Source organism: Protopterus annectens, chromosome 14.part0 (assembly GCF_019279795.1).
Source record: "Protopterus annectens isolate FY-2018-M chromosome 14.part0, PAN1.0, whole genome shotgun sequence".
Taxonomy (NCBI): Eukaryota; Metazoa; Chordata; order Ceratodontiformes; family Protopteridae; genus Protopterus; species Protopterus annectens.
The window spans coordinates 128,733,005-128,751,571 of NC_056748.1; the positions used below are offsets into that span (position 1 = coordinate 128,733,005).

Consider the following 18,567-nt stretch of genomic DNA (forward strand, 5'->3'; position numbering starts at 1 on the left):
AAAAGGAAATATAGCCTGTTGGAAGAAATATCTGTGATGAGAAGGATACAAACCCAAAAAGAGTTTGCAAAAAAGTTTTGCTAGCTCTGTTATCTGAGAAAAAAAAAATCATAATAAGATCTTGTAAGCTTAAGGCCATTGTTTTCCATTAATCTGGAGGAGTGGTATGTGCAAAATGTCTTCAAGGAAGAAAACATCACTATGACTGTCTTAAAGGCATTGATGGTGTCTACCATAAAACAGAAGCAGAGCCCTATACTATGAAACGTGCCATTTAAAAACTGTATGTGATGATTTCAGTGACCATTTAAGTTATGCAAATGCCATAATGGTACAGAGGGGGCAAAAATAATGGGAATGTCTACTGGTTAACTACTGCTGGATAGTGATACCACAGATAATACCAATTACTCACTTTCAGAAAATGGCCCCGAACTTACCCATATAGTGAGCACACACAGAAACTGCCACCCCAAGGACACCTATTCCTTATACTTTCCTAAGCACTAGGTCATTTTTTTTTTTGCTGACTGTGCCCACCAGGCCAGCTGGGTTCTCCCATGGACTTAGTCCCTATGCTGGGTGCAAGTAAGAAGATGGAGGCATCCCAGCACAGCATCATATCAATACTGAAGGGTTTCCTGCTTTAAGTTCTGCTCCCTGCATGCCTTACTTAGTAACACCCAATGGGTGGGATGTGCAATGGGTGGGCCATAGCAAACTGCCCCTCACTTCCACAAGGGGCTGACATTGGCAACTGCTCCACCCTCCCTCAGCAAGCACTTTATGGTGTTTTTTCCCAGACTCTGCTATGGTGATCCAACCACATTCTGTGTCCCATGCACATACACCTCCTTCATCCCTCCCAGGACATGCTCTCCCATTTTCCCTGCCAACACCTGAGACACCCGAACTGAAAATTGAATTCTCGTCATCTGCATCATAGCCACGGCTTTACCTCTCTATGAAATGGTACCAGTTTAAGTACTAGGTCAGTTTTCTGCAGGAAGAGAAGGAAATACTGGCCTGGAGGTCATTTTGTAGGAACTGTATTGGATAACAAGGGTGAGTTTCTCAATAGTCTCCTTATCCATAAGCCTACTAAGAAACTATGAACAAATCAATATATACCCTTTGCAAAAGTCCAATACACTCAATTCATCATTAATCATAACTGCTATCTATACCATACACAAGGGTAACCTTATTAGGGTTCTTCATATCATCTAGATGCTTAATCTGTAATCATGCAAATTAAAACCTTAAACTCATGCTTCAGGCTACAGCTCAAACAAAGACATTTCATCAAATGTTTTGGATACCTGTCAGGGACTTACCCTGGTCAGCATATATTTGGAATATAAACCTTCCCAAACTATACCCAAAACATTATATGGCATTGGTTTCCCTCTCTTTCCTAGTAAAACAATATGTTGTGAAGAACTAACTATGTGAGAATAATATGTCTTACCACCAGGAACTACCCATTTTCTTTAAGTATTATGAAGGCCTATAGAATTGCAGAATGGTTTAGAAAACACTTGGAAGTTATTTTGATTTGTGGGAGATAATAGCAGGCATGCTAGACTAACCATTTGCAGCAGGATTTCCATTCTGCATGACTGAAGTAACTATCTTTGGTCATATCCATGAAGAATCCACTCACACCCCCACCATCAAAAGAAAGGGATAATTAAGTGCTAACAATATGATTACATTAAACTAAAAGCTGTAGCAGGGTTATAGGCCTTTCCTACATGTCATAGAATCTATTTAGGGCAAAATTCAGGGTCAGACTTATGGAGAATTGCTTATGAAGGAAATATTCAGATTATGATGTAAAGTTGCAAGTTGCTGATGTATTCCTTTGCATTTGTTTGATTTCTGCCAATATGCACCTACATGGGCAAGATTGTGATGACTGGCTGTCTTGCCGTGTACTGTACTGTGTTGTATGATGCTCTGTCATGTTTATGATGGCTATTGTTGTTCCTGACGGGGTTCTGTAGAGTTTGTTTTTGCTGAAATCAGCTGTTACTTGTTGAACTCCATTACTGGTTCCTAGTTAAGAATGGCCATTAATTTAACCCTACAACTGTCACTCAAAGCTTTCTGTTTGAACCTTCAGCCTGCAATATTGCAGTATTACTAACTACTGTTCCAGGCATTTGTATGCATCTTTTTGTTAACTTTTGACAGCACCAAAAGCTAATTCCACCTTTATCTTCTATACAAGGAGGCCTAAATTAATTTGTTTTCTGCACAAGCCCAAGAACATACCTATTGCTGTTACAAGGAGTTGAAAGCTGATTTAACTGTTAGAGTTTAAAATTTGGAAAGCTTATGGTCCTATGGTTTCTGAAGTGAGCACTAGCTAATGACATTTTAGTAGACGCATGTACATTATGGATTTACATAATGATGTTCTCTTAGTTGAGAAGTAATTTAAATGGCACATGCAACCTGGATGTGGGAATGTAGAGTGCGAAGGGAGAATTACTCATCTTACCTGAATTATGGGACAGGGCTATATATCGGGATACTGCACTGGCATGCTGCGGGGAATACTTATTTTCCCTATTTGTGAATCCTTTTGGCCTGATTGGTGTCAGTCCCAGGAAGGCTCATCACAATATTCATACAGTGCATTAAGATGGTGAGGTTACCCTTCAGACATATAGCATGTGGCATCTGGATGATACTATTTTCTGTGCAATAATTTTATATATATATATATATATATATATATATATATATATATATATATATATATATATATATATATATATATATATATATATCTGTAGATACACTAGACAATCTCGACATACTGAAATCTATCGTGGTGTCGTGTTCTTTATGTGTGGTGCGGTTTGTGGATTCATCTGGGGTTTCAGGTAAGTGTTGTGTGTTTGAGGATATTGGATAAGGATTTTAATGTGTGTGAGTGTGTGTGGTGGTGTTTTTTGTGTGTTTGTGTGTTTAGTGCAACCTCGGAGTTAGAATATATAAGTAGGAGGGTGTGGGGGTGCAGGGGGCTTGCCCCCCCCCCTGTTTATAGGTAGGTTAGGTGTGTTTGTATGTGTTGTTATGTTTGTTTAGTTAGGTAGGTGTATGTGTGTGTGATTATGTCCTGGTTTGTGTGTGTGTGAATGGTCACGGTTGTGGTATTCATGATTATGGGTTTTCGTGTATGTGTGTTTTCGACTTTTCAGTCTCGAAATACTGAAATTCGACATTTCAGTACTTCGAGATTGTATAGTGAATCTATATATATATATATATATATATATATATCCCCAATATATTTACTGCCTTGTGTAATCCTATCAGTCATGCCTGGGGGTGAAAAGAAGGCCTTCGTGGACTGGGTGTTTATGGGAGAGGGGGCTATCATGCACTGGATATCAAAGAGCAAAGTGCTGTGTATCAGAGGTAGCAGTGGATATCTGGCCTCTGAATAGGTTCATATGACACAGTTCTTTATAATGTAGAATGTCAATTTCTATATGGCACAAAAAAAGAACTTGGTTGGGATTCTTATGGGCTCTTTTTCTCCTCACATTTGTTTTCTGCAAGAAACTCATACCACAGATAGCACTGTTAATAGGATAAGTTTTAAATGCTTTAATTTACCAGTTCACTCTCTTGGTACTGAGTATGGGGGGGGGGGTTGCAGCCATTCTATTGCTCTAGCAAGTGCCAAAGGCTGTTGGAGACTGACTTTGTGGATAAGAACCATTATATTGTTAAGCTATCTAGACAGCACAAGATGTGCACTAGAGCTGAACACCCATGATAGCTCTTTCTTAACACATGTAGATTATATATTGACCAGACATCAACAATTACTATTCGCAGAGGGAAGACAGTGAAGTGGAGAGTCAGACCTGAATTTAGAACTCTTCTTGTCACGTATTAAACCCATATGGAAGAATTAGGTGAACTGTGTGCAGTGGCTGGGGGTCTGGATCCGTGATGTGAAGCCCACCCTGACATAAAACAAGTTTCACACACAGGTCTGCTTTATGTAGGCCAGATTACTTCTTCCTTATTTCTGTGCAAATGTTTCAAAAAAGAAAATACGGTTAAAATTCTTCCCAGATGAATCTCAGTTCATTCATGGTAACTCTAGACATTTGAATATATGAAACATTTTATACTGATTGTTTATGGCAGGTATTAAACTTTAAATTATAGGATGAGGAGGTTTCACACTGTTCAGGAAGTGGTGAGCTCATAGGTGCAGATTGTGGGATCTATTCTTTGCAGAATACTTGTAGACGGAAATGTATTTAAAAAAAAAAGACTGTTGGGAGGGAATACAGCAACTAACTCAGGAACCAGATGAGTCCCATTTATTCTTAAGCACTGAAGCTGATATACCCTCTATCTTAAGCATTTTGATAGATGTTTTTCCCTTTTTGCTTCAAGCTATGTCCCTTGCAGTGTGAAGCAATCTTCATTAGAGGTTTGTACAGTTGTGCTTCACTGGCTAAGACTGCAGTGCCAGCTGAAAATTAATAATAATAACATACAGCATCCAGTTCTGTATTACTCCTCAGGACAGACTGGAATCTCCAGCCTCACTGGGTCTATATCACCCAACTTAGAGGGATGTATTACAAAGGCAAGGCTGCATATTGCTCGTAGAACTACAGGCATAACTGAAAGGGTATTTTAAAGTCTGCTAGGATTATAGTTTCTTTGAGGATATTGCTGGTAATCCACAAGTGGGGGTAGAGTGACAGTTCAGGGTTAATAAAGTGGGGATAGACTGAGAGTAGGGGGTTAGTTGTAGTGAGCTGGAGAAAAGAAATGCTACTTATCCACCTTTTTTTCGTTACTATCTTTTGAAATATGCTCTATCAGGGTGGGGGTATTTCTTCTCCTTTTATTGATGGTTTTAACCAGATCTCTGTTCATGAGGAGTTGAGATGTCTGATGTTAACCTTATATATGAGGAACTGTTACTTTACTGCATATGCTTCTTGTATTGATGTTGACAGGCTTTAATTGGGCTGTTTTAATATGAGTGTTACTACTCACCCTGTGATGTTAATGATGTTATGCATAAAGACTCTTACTGTAGGAGTGTGGAAGGGGACTCTTATTGTAGAAGTCTCTTGAAAACTCTGTGAAGAGGATTTTCCTTCCCCATGGCTATTAGTATTTATGTGTTAAATTTTTGCTTATGTGTTGACTGGGCATTTTTTATGGGTTGTTTTAGCTGTAGTTTATGGATAGCATTGTGGCTTCTTTCAGTTAGGGAAGAATGAAATCACATGAGCTATAAAATATACTATTCTGTCTGAAGAGAGCACACTTTGTCAGTCCAGTTTTATTGCTTGTTGATGTTTTTATGTATTATAGAGCTCTGTTACTTGTACAAGGTGGAGCTTGTTTACTGCCAATAAGTGTTTCAAATGTAGCCAAGACTCCTCCCCTAAAGTTTACTTTGTACTGTTCTACACAAACATGCCCAAACCTGTCCTCTTTAAGATAATTTTTCTCCCTTCAACTTTTTTTTACTTTGTCTCCTGTTATTGGAAAAACTTGTTAATAAAGTAAATTAAGTTGAAAAAAAAGTGTAGTGCTGAATAACTCTGCCTCAGTAACAGGTATTTAATTACTTAATAGATGGAAAAGGGCCTTAATTGGAGAAACAATCAAACACCCCCAGAAATGCAATTGATATATATTTAAATTTAAATATCACTGAAGAGAATAGTACACATCTCAGCAATCGTACCTTTAACCCAAATCAGGAAGGTGGAGAGAATGCCATAGAAGAAAAATGGCAGGAAATCAGGCAGTAAAGAAAAATAGATGCAAAACAAAACAAAACACAACGGTGACTTGAAACATTGCTGGGTCATATCATTTTGTAGTATAAAGAGTTCTGATAGGAAGGGAAATATTTTTAAAATAAAAATACGGTTTTAGACAATTTTAGATAAAACAAAATATATAAATGAAAAACATATATCAGCAAAAACACACTATCAAAGCAAATGCAGAAGTTTTGCCTGCAGTCCATCCCTTAACTAATGCAGCAAATGCCACACTTTCAAACAATGTTTTCCATCTACTAAAATGCATCTTTTCCCTCATCTTCACCTATTCATTGGATAACACTGAATGCTTTATAAACCAAGTTATATATAGGATTTAACAGATTTGTGATAACTCATATCACTGTAAAGTCCCAACCACCACTCTCTAAGAATGTGAAGTAATATTGCACTTTATATCCATTGCTAGATCTGTAAGGTTTAATTAAAATTTGAATCCCAAAGATTTCAGGATAGCTCACAGAAGCACACTCATGGATGCATAAGAGATATTTTCATTTCAGTTCTTTACAAACTGAAGACCAACCCAGGTCACATGGTTCACCCCAGCTTACTTAATATCTTAAAGGTATACTAAATTACACATTCTATGTGACATCCCTCTTTTGCTGAAGTTATGACCCTTTAAACAGTCATGCACATTTATACAAACATTTTAAATATTAACCCAGATAGAATTAAATCTGTGTTAGCAATATATCATAAAACAGCAACACATGATTTCATGCACTGTGCCTTGTTAGGAACTACACATGTTCTGAGTATCTGAGAGGCCTTTGGATGAAGCATGTAAACCAGAACAATATTTACAGTTAATAGCTGGTTTGAGACCATCCTTACTTTGGTTATCTCCACTTAGACTAACAGCATGAACATTCAGAGACTGATAGACCATCCTTACTTTGGTTATCTCCACTTAGATTAACAGCATGAACATTCAGAGACTGATAGACCATCCTTACTTTGGTTATCTCCACTTAGACTAACAGCATGAACATTCAGAGACTGATAGACCATCCTTACTTTGGTTATCTCCACTTAGACTAACAGCATGAACATTCAGAGACTGATAAACCATCCTTACTTTGGTTATCTCCACTTAGACTAACAGCATGAACATTCAGAGACTGATAGACCATCGTTACTTTGGTTATCTCCACTTAGACTAACAGCATGAACATTCATAGACTGATAGACCATCCTTACTTTGGTTATCTCCACATAGACTAACAGCATGAACATTCAGAGACTGATAGACCATCCTTACTTTGGTTATCTCCACTTAGCCTAACAGCATGAACATTCAGAGACTGATAGACCATCCTTACTTTGGTTATCTCCACTTAGACTAACAGCATGAACATTCAGAGACTGATAGACCATCCTTACTTTGGTTATCTCCACTTAGACTAACAGCATGAACATTCAGAGACTGATAGACCATCCTTACTTTGGTTATCTCCACTTAGACTAACAGCATGAACATTCAGAGACTGATAGACCATCCTTACTTTGGTTATCTCCACTTAGACTGACAGCATGAACATTCAGAGACTGATAGACCATCCTTACTTTGGTTATCTCCACTTAGACTAACAGCATGAACATTCAGAGACTGATAGACCATCCTTACTTTGGTTATCTCCACTTGGACTAACATCATGGACATTCAGAGACTGATAGACCATCCTTACTTTGGTTATCTCCAATTAGACTAACAACATGAACATTCAGAGAATGATAGACCATCCTTACTTTGGTTATCTCCACTTAGACTAACAGCATGAACATTCAGAGACTGATAGACCATCCTTACTTTGGTTATCTCCACTTAGACTAACAGCATGAACATTCAGAGATGGATAGACCATCCTTACTTTGGTTATCTCCACTTAGACTAACAGCATGAACATTCAGAGACTGATAGACCATCCTTACTTTGGTTATCTCCACTTAGACTAACAGCATGAACATTCAGAGACTGATAGACCATCCTTACTTTGGTTATCTCCACTTAGACTAACAGCATGAACATTCAGAGACTGATAGACCATCCTTACTTTGGTTATCTCCACTTAGACTAACAGCATGAACATTCAGAGACTGATAGACCATCCTTACTTTGGTTATCTCCACTTAGACTAACAGCATGAACATTCAGAGACTGACGTGGCTTTGACGCACACTGACTGATGGAAGTAGAGCAGTTAGTTTCAGGATTGGCTACAAAGTATCTTTCAGCAGCTGCTTTACTATTTTGGATAAGCTCTAATTCGTCTCCACTATCTTCAGATCTGGAGTAATATCAGCCTGTTTCGTAGCTGTCATTGATTTGATTTTTCTCATATAACTGCATGTCATCACCTTGTATAGAGTAGGCCTCAGCTGATTATGATGATCAACAGCAATGACTTTTATTGGCACTTTTTAGAACACAAACCAGAATCTTTAACCCCTCTGACCCCCCCCCCCCAAACCTTTCTACAAAACACAAAACGTATTTGCTCTTGTGTTGCAGAACATTTTCTGGTTTAAATGGCTACTCTGTAGTGACTAATAATGGTTGTCTACTTTCTGGAGCTAGTAATGGGAATGAAGAGAGACATTTTGACCTTAATGTTCTGTCCATTAAGAGATGTGCAGGCAAAAGCCATATAGATTGGTATATTCCTGTAGTATTACAAGGATGAGTTACTGTCTTTTGATCTGAATAATCACACCTTTTCAAGACATTTTCACTTTTTGCATCATTCTCTCTGCTTGGCCATAGAACTGAAGGTATTGTCAAATTGAGGTTATGTTAGTGAATTCACGCAATTTGGTAAAAGTTTGAAATTTCTGACTCAGAGGCATTATTCGACACTACCTGCTCTGGTATTTTGTGTCTAAAAATATGGACTTAAGAACAGTTATCACCGATTGTGTTGCAGTATCTGTTAACTGAACAACCTCGGTCTACTTAGACTAGTAGTCCACACAACTAGCAGTCCCTCCACAACTAGATATTACGATTCTTGTATTTAAGTAGATAAATGTCTTATTTTAGCTGTGAGAGTACAGGAATTTTATGTACAATTAGCTCTATTTTTTATTTCAGTTTCTAAAAATGTACCATACTCTACAGTCATGAATCACTTGCTCAGTGTCATTACCTACTATCAGGTACCTTTTTTGCACTTTTCATGACTCATAGGTTCATAGATTAGTATTAGGCTAACTGCCCTTGTGGACAATTTTAAGCCTAACTAATTACCCCCATGTGAGAATCAAACCCTGTACCTTCCATCTTTAAGATAAACATCATAACCATTATACCGACTTCCCATCCCCAGGTGATTAGGTATCACTCTTGCTGGCTCTCCAGCCTTTTGTATAAGCAGTTATGGAAAGATAATTTCTTCATCATGCTTGAACTTCAGCCTTTGATCACATGACAGTTCACCTTTGAAAGGAAGCTGTAGCTTGAATAGTAGATGAAACTGTTTGGCTCCATTTGACCATTCCATCATTATGATATTATTGTGGTCTAAGTCATCTGTTGTAGAACCATTCAACTATTGGATCATTTCACTGGCCAGCAGTATTATAGACATAATCAATAATACCTATCAGACACTCTTTAGAACTTTTTCAATTCTTTCTTTTAAATATATTCTGATAATGGCATACAAAATGTGAATTCTTTCCCTGACTTATACTATACTTGTAGGTCATACTTTCGCAGTGGTAAAAGCATTTTTTACAACTGTACTGATGCTTTGCGCAAAGACATCTTAAACTGACGTTAGAGTTGTTTATGGTCAGATTCTGCTATAATATGTTTTCATATATGTAGCCATGAACTTTTTTTTTTTAATCCAAATTATATTGTTAGAATGTTTTACCAGTTTTTGCTTAGCACTTCTGTTCATCAGTCAATATCCTTAATGTATCAACTGCTGGAGTAAGTTGTTGTAATAAAAGTCCTTCTATTCCTTGCTGACCAAAATCAGCTTATAGGTTTAGTATTTCATAGCTGATGCTGTGGCCAGTAACTTCTTTTAGTAACTAAAAGCTCCATTTCAGTGGTGTGTTGACCACAGCCATAATGTATCATGCTCTATTAGATTTCTTAGTGGCAGTGTGTTCTATAACAAGTGTGGATTAAACTTTGACAGATACTGTGCTATTCCCAAAAATCACTTCAGAGATGATTTATCAGTCAATCTTTGCATATTTGCATTCGCAGAAACCTTGTCAGCATCTAGTTGAAGGCCATTCTTGATGAACACATGTCCTATATACATTAGCGATATGGTACATAGCTGCCATTTAGCTTTGTTCAATTTCAAACGCTGCAGTTGTAGTCTGTCCAAAACCTTGATTAACTGCCTTTTCTGGTCTGGTTTCATACTACCCCAGACTAGAAGGCTATCAAATATATTACCTACTCCACCTAGCTCCTCTTATGAGTACCACCACTTTGGGTATGGTCCCCAAAAGTAACTTCAAGAATCTGTTTAGATCTATGAATGTTTAAAGTGCATAGAGTTTGGAAATGAGATCATCCAGACAAATCTGCCAAGAAATCTTGGTTTACATCAATCATTTGGAATAATCTGGTATTAGCCATGGTTGCTACAATCTCTTCAATAGTCCAAAATACAAAATGCTCCATCATCATCCACTTAAGATCTTTTAGATCAGTACAAATTATGACCATGTCATGTTTTACCACTGTCACTGTGCTGTTAAACTCTATACCTGGATCTAGTTGTCTATTACTCAAGCTGGTTCTATTTGCCTATTACTCCTAGTGACTCCACACAACTTATTTCCTGCTCACTTTTAGCCTTAAGCACAACAGATTCTCCGTGTGGAGCATGAATCACTGGAACTGCTTCACATGATATTTTTATATGTTACTTACTCTGAAGGCATACTAAGTCTTCAGACTGATCAGCACACCTTTTCCAAATATCATTCATATTCTCTGTTACAGCATCTTTACTCTATGTCTTGTGCTTCTGAATGTATAACAAAGTGTGAATCACAGACACATCTTTACTGTATTTTCTAATTCTGGTATTTTTTTCTAGTAAAATGTTGAATGCCTACTTTCTAATGAATTCTGAATACTGCATATAGCATTTGATTTCCCTTGCACTGCATTAGTCTTTAGAATTGCTTAAACATTTACACAGTCATTTATATCAGATATTCTGCATTCATTCTCATACATTATTTCATCTCTGTGTTATAATTATACTGCAGACTATGGTTGCACACTGCAAATTGAAGTCCAGCAGAAAACCTTTCATATTTACTATTGATTGTATAAATAATTTTATCATGCAGAAGATCACACAAGAATATCTGCCCAAAATGAGTAGATGTTTTAGTTTTGTCGACAAATGGAAAATCTCAAACAGTAGCTTGTACTCCTTAGTTTTTTAAACATAGTTTAACTAGATTTGTTCCAGTGACTTCATCTTGTGTTCAAAATAAGATGATAACATCCAAGAAGACTTATTTTTGCAATTTAAATATCATGCTTTATGAGTAGAGTCTGCCATTTTACTACAATCACCACCAGTGTCAAATTGGAATAAATCACTTTGCTTTTACTCTATAACATATCAATCCACAATGGAGTATTAACTTTTGTTTCATTCACATCTTGAATAGAATGTGTAAAATGACTCTGGATAAGACTGAATACACAGAAACTGAATTTAACATGCACTGAATCTATTCTACCAGTGTCTGTAAGCATTTCTGATTTTGAGTGATCATTTAGTACAACAATAATATCTTACTGATGCAACTGTTTCCATCTCAAACACACCTGACAAAATGATTATTGCCTCTGCAGAGTCTACAAATTTGATTTTTAGATTCACAAGGCATGATATCCTCACAAAAAGCCAGCAGTATAGACATAAGTTGTGGTATTCAGCTGGCCATTTCTTACCAGGTGCCACCATGGATGACATGTAATCATTAGCAATGTTATTTTTATGTTTATACTTTTTAACATTTTTCACTGTTTTCTTTAGTCGTAGTTTTATACGCATCAAACGCACTGTCAGTGGTCTTTAGCTGTACACGGTTCTCTCACTCTACATACAAAATTGTCTTTTCTGATCATAAATCAGCTTCAGTCAGTAGTTTGCTCCTTAGGTGGTCATTTCTGATTCCAAATACTATTCTGTGTCTTACAAGTGATTCAAATGAGTCAAAAGACTCACAGTTTTGTGTTCTGTACTAAGCAGTGCTATAAACATCATACTCCACTTGAGCTCTAATAAAAATGCTTTATATATGTTAGACTAGTCTATGTCTTGCAATTATGCCTGGAAATTCCTTTTTAATACAGCATTTTTTTCTTCTCCTGACATTTAAAAGTAGCTTTCTCACCTCTGACATAAAGAAACATGGAACAATGGATTATTTCTGGCTTGTGAATTAAGGCCAGTCACAGTAAGGTACAGATCAAAATTGTGAAGAGGGCATCCAGTCCTCAGTAATTTCACCACCATTTCAGAGTCATGGGTGGTTGTAGCTTGTTATTGCAAAACAAAAATTGAAGGAATTAAGTGAAAATAGCTTAATACTTCAATGCAACATATAATTCTATGTGAGAGGGAGATTTGGGTTGGTTATGCAGGAAAGCATTTTATTTTCATTATTTCACTGTAAATGCAATAAGTCAAACTAATAGCACAGTAAGAAAAATAGATGGCTTGCTTACTCAAGTCTTTCTCATCCTTAATGTCATGACACAGACAGGAACGGCAGGCAAATGGAAAGTAGATGCCAACAACAGACATGCATTGTAGTAAATCCAGAGACAAACACAAAATGCAGCATCTCAGTGTCAGAAAATCATTTACTTTTTATAACAAGTCAGACATTCTTCTCAAGTGTAAGAAAGTGAACTTCCCTCTGTCAGGAGGTCATATTTGTAAAACAGGTTTAGATAACATTATGTTTTAATACAGTTCATGATAACTGAAAGGGGCACAGAAAAAGACACCCAAGGTGTTTTCACTTCAGCTCTTTGTTGCAGATTGAGGTCTCAATCCAAGTCACAAGACTCATGGCCAAGCTTAGTAAAGGTATACTAATGTAAGTGAAATTATACCACAAGCATTACATTCTCATATGTAACTTGTTTTAACCATTTAATTTTCCATACGCATGCAGTAAAGGTCCAAGCATCCTTAATCACTTTACTACATGCCTTTATCCAGTGGAAAGTCCACAAAGTATTGACCTCTTTGGCTAACATTGCTCTCCTTATATAAGTGCATATATCTCCAAAATATTTGCGATTTTCTCATAACATTTTCAAAGAACTCTACTACCATAATTCCCTATAAAAGGCATTTTAGATTGTGCCCTTCCTTCAAAGGAATATTTGAAAAGCTGTAGCTTGAATTTTAATGAAAACATAATTTTAATGTAATTTTTCTTCAGTAACATATAAAAATAATAAAATGTCACAAAAATATATTTTGTTTAGGTTAGTGCTACAACAATGTTATATATATATTTTTGATAGTTTTTATATCTATTTCTCTGTTGATAAATAAAAGCTGACAAAAATTCAGATAAGCCACTGAAACGAGCTACGTCTCCAAGAATAAAAGATATGTTTATTAAGCAAATACACTTAAATTCACTGCTTTTCATCTCTCCAAATAGTGGGACTTCATCAGATAAAAAACAGAGTAAGCAATCATGTTTAAATAATAAATATGCACCAAATGCGAGCATTCAATTGGTTGAAAGAGTTACTCACAATAAAACCCCTTCCCCAGCTTAAATTCATACAACTACAAATGAAAAGTGCTACTGAATGAATAACTAATAAATTATGCATACATATATACTTAAAAAGTGTTCTAAAATATATACACTCAAAACATATATAAGTATAAATATATATAAAACCATAAATAAACAATAATAGTATAAATTCTGCCAATAGGTCTACAAATTTCATAGCTTATCTAAGTAAACTTTTTAATTTTAAAATACACAAAATAGAAATTAAATCATTTAAGCCTGGATAATGACAAGCATCCAGGCGAAGTTGCCAAAGCAACTCTAATTTTTCAAGTAACAAACCAGATGGTCCACCCCTCAAGTCTGTGGACATCATATCTATTCCTTTAAACTTGAATTCATGGTTAGGTTGGTCTCTAGTGTGTCTGGCTAAGGCATTTTCATATTTATTTTTACTTATGCAGTACTGATGCTTGTAAATATGTTCCTGTAGCCTCTTATTGGTCTTGCCGATATAGAAAGCAGGACAGTATGTACACTTGGCCAGATAAACTACCTGTTTAGTTTGGCATTCAATTTTAAACCTATACTATATTTTTTCTCTCACCTATAACAAAAGTAGACCCAATATCCATATATTTTCAAAATCTACAGATGTTACACTTAAATATATCTTTCCTGGTAGTTAATGGTCTGATATTACCTTACAAAATTTGTTTAAGGTTAACCCCCTTTCTGTACACAATCCTAGGGGCTACAGTAAATTTCTCCCTAAGAGATATATCCTGAATTATCAGACTCCAATTCTTAATTATGATGGACTTTATACTTAAAGCATCCATACTGAAGGTGAAAATAAAATTGTGAGGGTTTGGACTTACACTTTGTGTATGTGAAAAAGTATCGACCATGGTCTCTTTGTTCAAAATCGGTCTATAGTATCCTTTTTCTCTCTTAACCTGAACTTCATTTATCAGCTCTAGTAACAATTTTGGGGGTAGCCCCTTTTTGCAAACATACTCTTTAAAAATTCACACTCAGTCAAGAAGTCATTCCTTCTTGTTGTCATACGGGCCGCTCAAACCAACTGGCCCTTTATGACAGATTTTTTTTTCTGTGTAAAGGGGTGGCAACCTGAAAAGTGTACAAAGGAGTTTGAATAGGTCTCCTTCCTAAACATTTGGGATATATAGCAACCATTTTGTTTGGCCTTGGACAGATCTACATCCAAGTATGCTATTCTCTCCTGTGAGAAAGTCGATGTAAATCTAAGGAATGAAATAGTGGAGTTAAAATAGTTAAGAGTTTCTAGTGCTTTATTTACATCACCTTCTCTTAGGATGAAAATATCATCCAAAAACCGTGTATAGTAACATATAGTTTCAGACATTAAATTATTATTATTATTAAAAACAAATTCCCTCTCCCAATAAGCCATGACAAGGTTGGTGAAACTTGCCCCACCAGGGGACCCCATAGCTACGCCAACCTTTTGTAGAAAGAATTTGTTATTGAATGTTACAAAGTTATAAGACAAAACAATGTCTAGTAACTGCTCCACTACATCCAATTCCTCCTGTAATGCTCCATTAGTGTGCATTGTTGCTGTCGCCCACTCTATACCTTCCCCATGGGGTATAGAGGAGTAAGCTAGCTAGTGCTTACCTATAAAGTTATGAGTTATATCCATAATCAGGGCAAAAATATTACAGGCCATGACTCTGACTGACTTAATGAGTCCACTTTACTTAAAATGTATACTCTACTTAATAAACATAACACTCTCTCTATATTGCAGTGTCTTATTCCCCTGCATCTTTAAAAAGTGATTCCTAACCCCAATGAGCAAAATAATAAATGCTAATTCCCTTTCAAAAGCCTAATAATGCTCACAAACTTCAATATTAATTTCCTTGCCCCACTGCAAAATGGTATCAATACCTGTCTTCCAGACATAGGCTTACAGCAACTAACCAAAGAACCTACCCATCCAAACCTAACATTAGAGAAACACTCCCTTCTTGACCTAATAATTACAAATATACCCAATTTCCTTTTTCTCCCTGCATCTTCCATACCAACCATTAGAAAACACTTCTCAGTATTAGTCCATCTTTTAATGAACCAGCAATTAATCTCCTTCAACACTTGCATATTGCATATCTCAGCTGAAGAAATACCTTAGGTATGATTTGGTCTCCCACAGATGATACCTGCATGAGCATGGATTAAGGTAATTGGACAGGGGCAATCTTTATAGAATCACTGAGGCCTTCAGCTTGGTCAACAATAATCTGTTTAAGGGTTAACTCATGTATATAGGTTTGACTACAAAAATGACTGACAGATTTAAAAACATTTTAACAAAAAGAAGCTTCAAAGTCAAGATGGGTACCTCAACCTCCAGCTCTGCAATATGACATAAAAGAGTTCCCCAAGCATTCACACTATCACCTCTTCCTCAGTATTCATAAACAAACAACCTAGACATTCCCTCTTTACCAGTTATATCATGTACTGACAGCATGGCAATGGATAGGTATGATCCCTCAGTCAACATCAATCTCCTTGAAAATGACTTACAACATCTTTCCAAGTGGATAGTTAAAAAATGAGGTCATACTCAGCTATAAAAAGAATAAAAGCTATGCCTTTCGGAATCCAGCAGCTCTTATACACTCTAAAAATCACTAAACAAATCATAGATGGTAGACTGCGGAAGCTAAAAAAGCATCTAGGAATAAAGGTTTATGGCTTCATCCAAACATTAACTTCCATCAACCCATAGACATCTCAAAGGCAAAAATGGGAAAATTGGTCTTCCAGGTTAGGAAAATTTGTCATACTCTGTCCTCAGAAAAAATCAGCAGAGCACAAAGATATTTTCATAGTTCTAATTGAATACAACCTTCCACATCATTGCAACCATCTCCAATTAAAAGGCCACCGCCCTTTGAGTAACCAAATCAGGATATGTTTATTGATTACTCTGACCCTACATCACAAATGGCTACCCAGCTTAGCAAATATTCATTCTACTTAATGGTGTCCTGTTTTACATGCTAATGTAAATGTTATATTTTTCCTTCCTCATCAACTGGCTTACAATGGGGAAATAGTGCTACCACAAATCTCTTAACTCAAACACCCCCATCATTTTTGAAGACCTCAGAATATATTTTGCTAGAATGACCACAGCTCTTTCATTCTAGTGCCAAGCTCATGATGTTTTTCTGATATTTAGTAAAAAACAACACCTTTTTTTCAACCCTCTTAAGGGCTGTCAAGGATCAACTTATAAAATATCCCAAGTGCAAATGTTTCTGGCCCCCTTACACAGTAAGCAAGTATTACTACCAATTTCTTCACACTCAAAGTCCCACAAAAATTACTTATTAAGTCTTGTGTAATTCCACTTTTGGTTATTTATATCTCTCCAGCCTCTGCTCCCATAGTGTCCTCTTACTATTTAAATAAAGCCCTTTGTGCATCCTCATTTTAAATAGAATTCTAAATGTAAGTAAAATATCAGCATTGTATACTTCCCAGCTCATGCTTTATGACATGTTTTTTCAACACTGTCTTTGTATTATGGATTTTGATTTTTGTACAAACTGAGCTTATACTTTCAAGCTGAATCTGAAATGGTCCTAGGAAATCAGTACTCTTCTCTCCAGTTAAATACTGATAAATAAGCAAAAGAATGAATAAATAAATAAACAAATTTTTAATCTTACAACTCCTGCCAGCATATTACATATACAGTGGTTTATGCACTTCACTGAATTCTAATACTGTGCAATTAGTAAGAAGAAAACCTTGTTTTTTAAACGTTATTATGATTATAATTATGACTATAATTGTGATCACTACTGATGTTCCTTTATAGGCACAAGTTCCATGCATCTGACTGCTCAAAAAGGTAAGAAAAAGATTTTTTTATAGTACCTGCTTCAATAACTTTGATAACTGTATTCCGTATTTTACTGACCCTAATTTCTTTGAGCATCATTTTTGTTTTACAGATCTGTTCTATCAGTTAATACTTCTTCTTGGAATATGTGCCGTACTGATTTAGCATTTTGTTTCCTACTGCTCACCAAAGTTCTGCTACGTATTTTTGGCCACTGATTAACATTTCAGAACTACTACAAGATGTCGGTCCATTCACTTGGAGAACTTGAATGATCTACTAATTATTTGATATGAAATCTTCAATAAGAATTCTGTTTGTTATACAAAACTTATGAAAGTATCTCTAGACAATTAGCAGGAAGTCTTCACCTCTGTTAAAGAAATGCTTTGCAAAAGCCATGCAAATTGGACCTGTTCTGATATTCTCTTGTACAATTAATGCGGATTGCTCAATCTTTGTATTTTTTCATTAATATGAAAAACACAGATTTGTTTGTACAGTCTTTTGAGTTTCAAAAAGTACTTTGCTTTGGTTTCCCTAAGTTCTGATAACTAAACCTAAATCAATTCCTGTTTCATCAACTTTTAAATATTAAGGAGTATAAGTCAAACTATTACAAGAGAGAGAAAGAAAAATGGTTTGTGTGTGTGTGTGTGTGTGTGTGTGTGTGTGTGTGTGTGTGTGTGTGTGTGTGTGTGTGTGTGTGTGTGTGTGTGTGTGTGTGTGTGTGTGTGTGTACACATACACACACACACACACACACACACACACACACACCAATGGCACAGTCACATCATTAAGAAAAGAATACATAAAATAAACTAAAATAAAATAAGTGGATTCATTTTGAGAAATTGAAGTATTTGGATCTTTTCAGCATTTCAGAAAGAATAATCGAGAGAACTTGTGTTTAGCCTATATTGGATAGTTCGAATCTGATCATAGGCAAGAACTTGGTTTAATAAAGGTTGCAGAATATTCTAGTATATGAGACTGCTGTCACAAATATATACTAGCTAAAAC

General features: G+C 36.0%; 1 protein-coding gene across 1 annotated transcript in view; it reads left to right on the forward strand.

Annotated features, from left to right (window-relative positions):
* Positions 1-17,995, forward strand: part of TECTB (tectorin beta) — a 260,451-nt gene extending 242,456 nt beyond the window's left edge. Inside the window, exons 9-10 of the mRNA XM_044055840.1 lie at positions 17,518-17,550; positions 17,654-17,995. Of these exons, the coding sequence (XP_043911775.1) occupies positions 17,518-17,550; positions 17,654-17,706 (86 nt within the window). The 3' untranslated portion in view covers positions 17,707-17,995. The remainder of the gene's footprint in view (positions 1-17,517; positions 17,551-17,653) is intronic.
* The last annotated feature ends 572 nt before the right edge of the window (positions 17,996-18,567 follow it).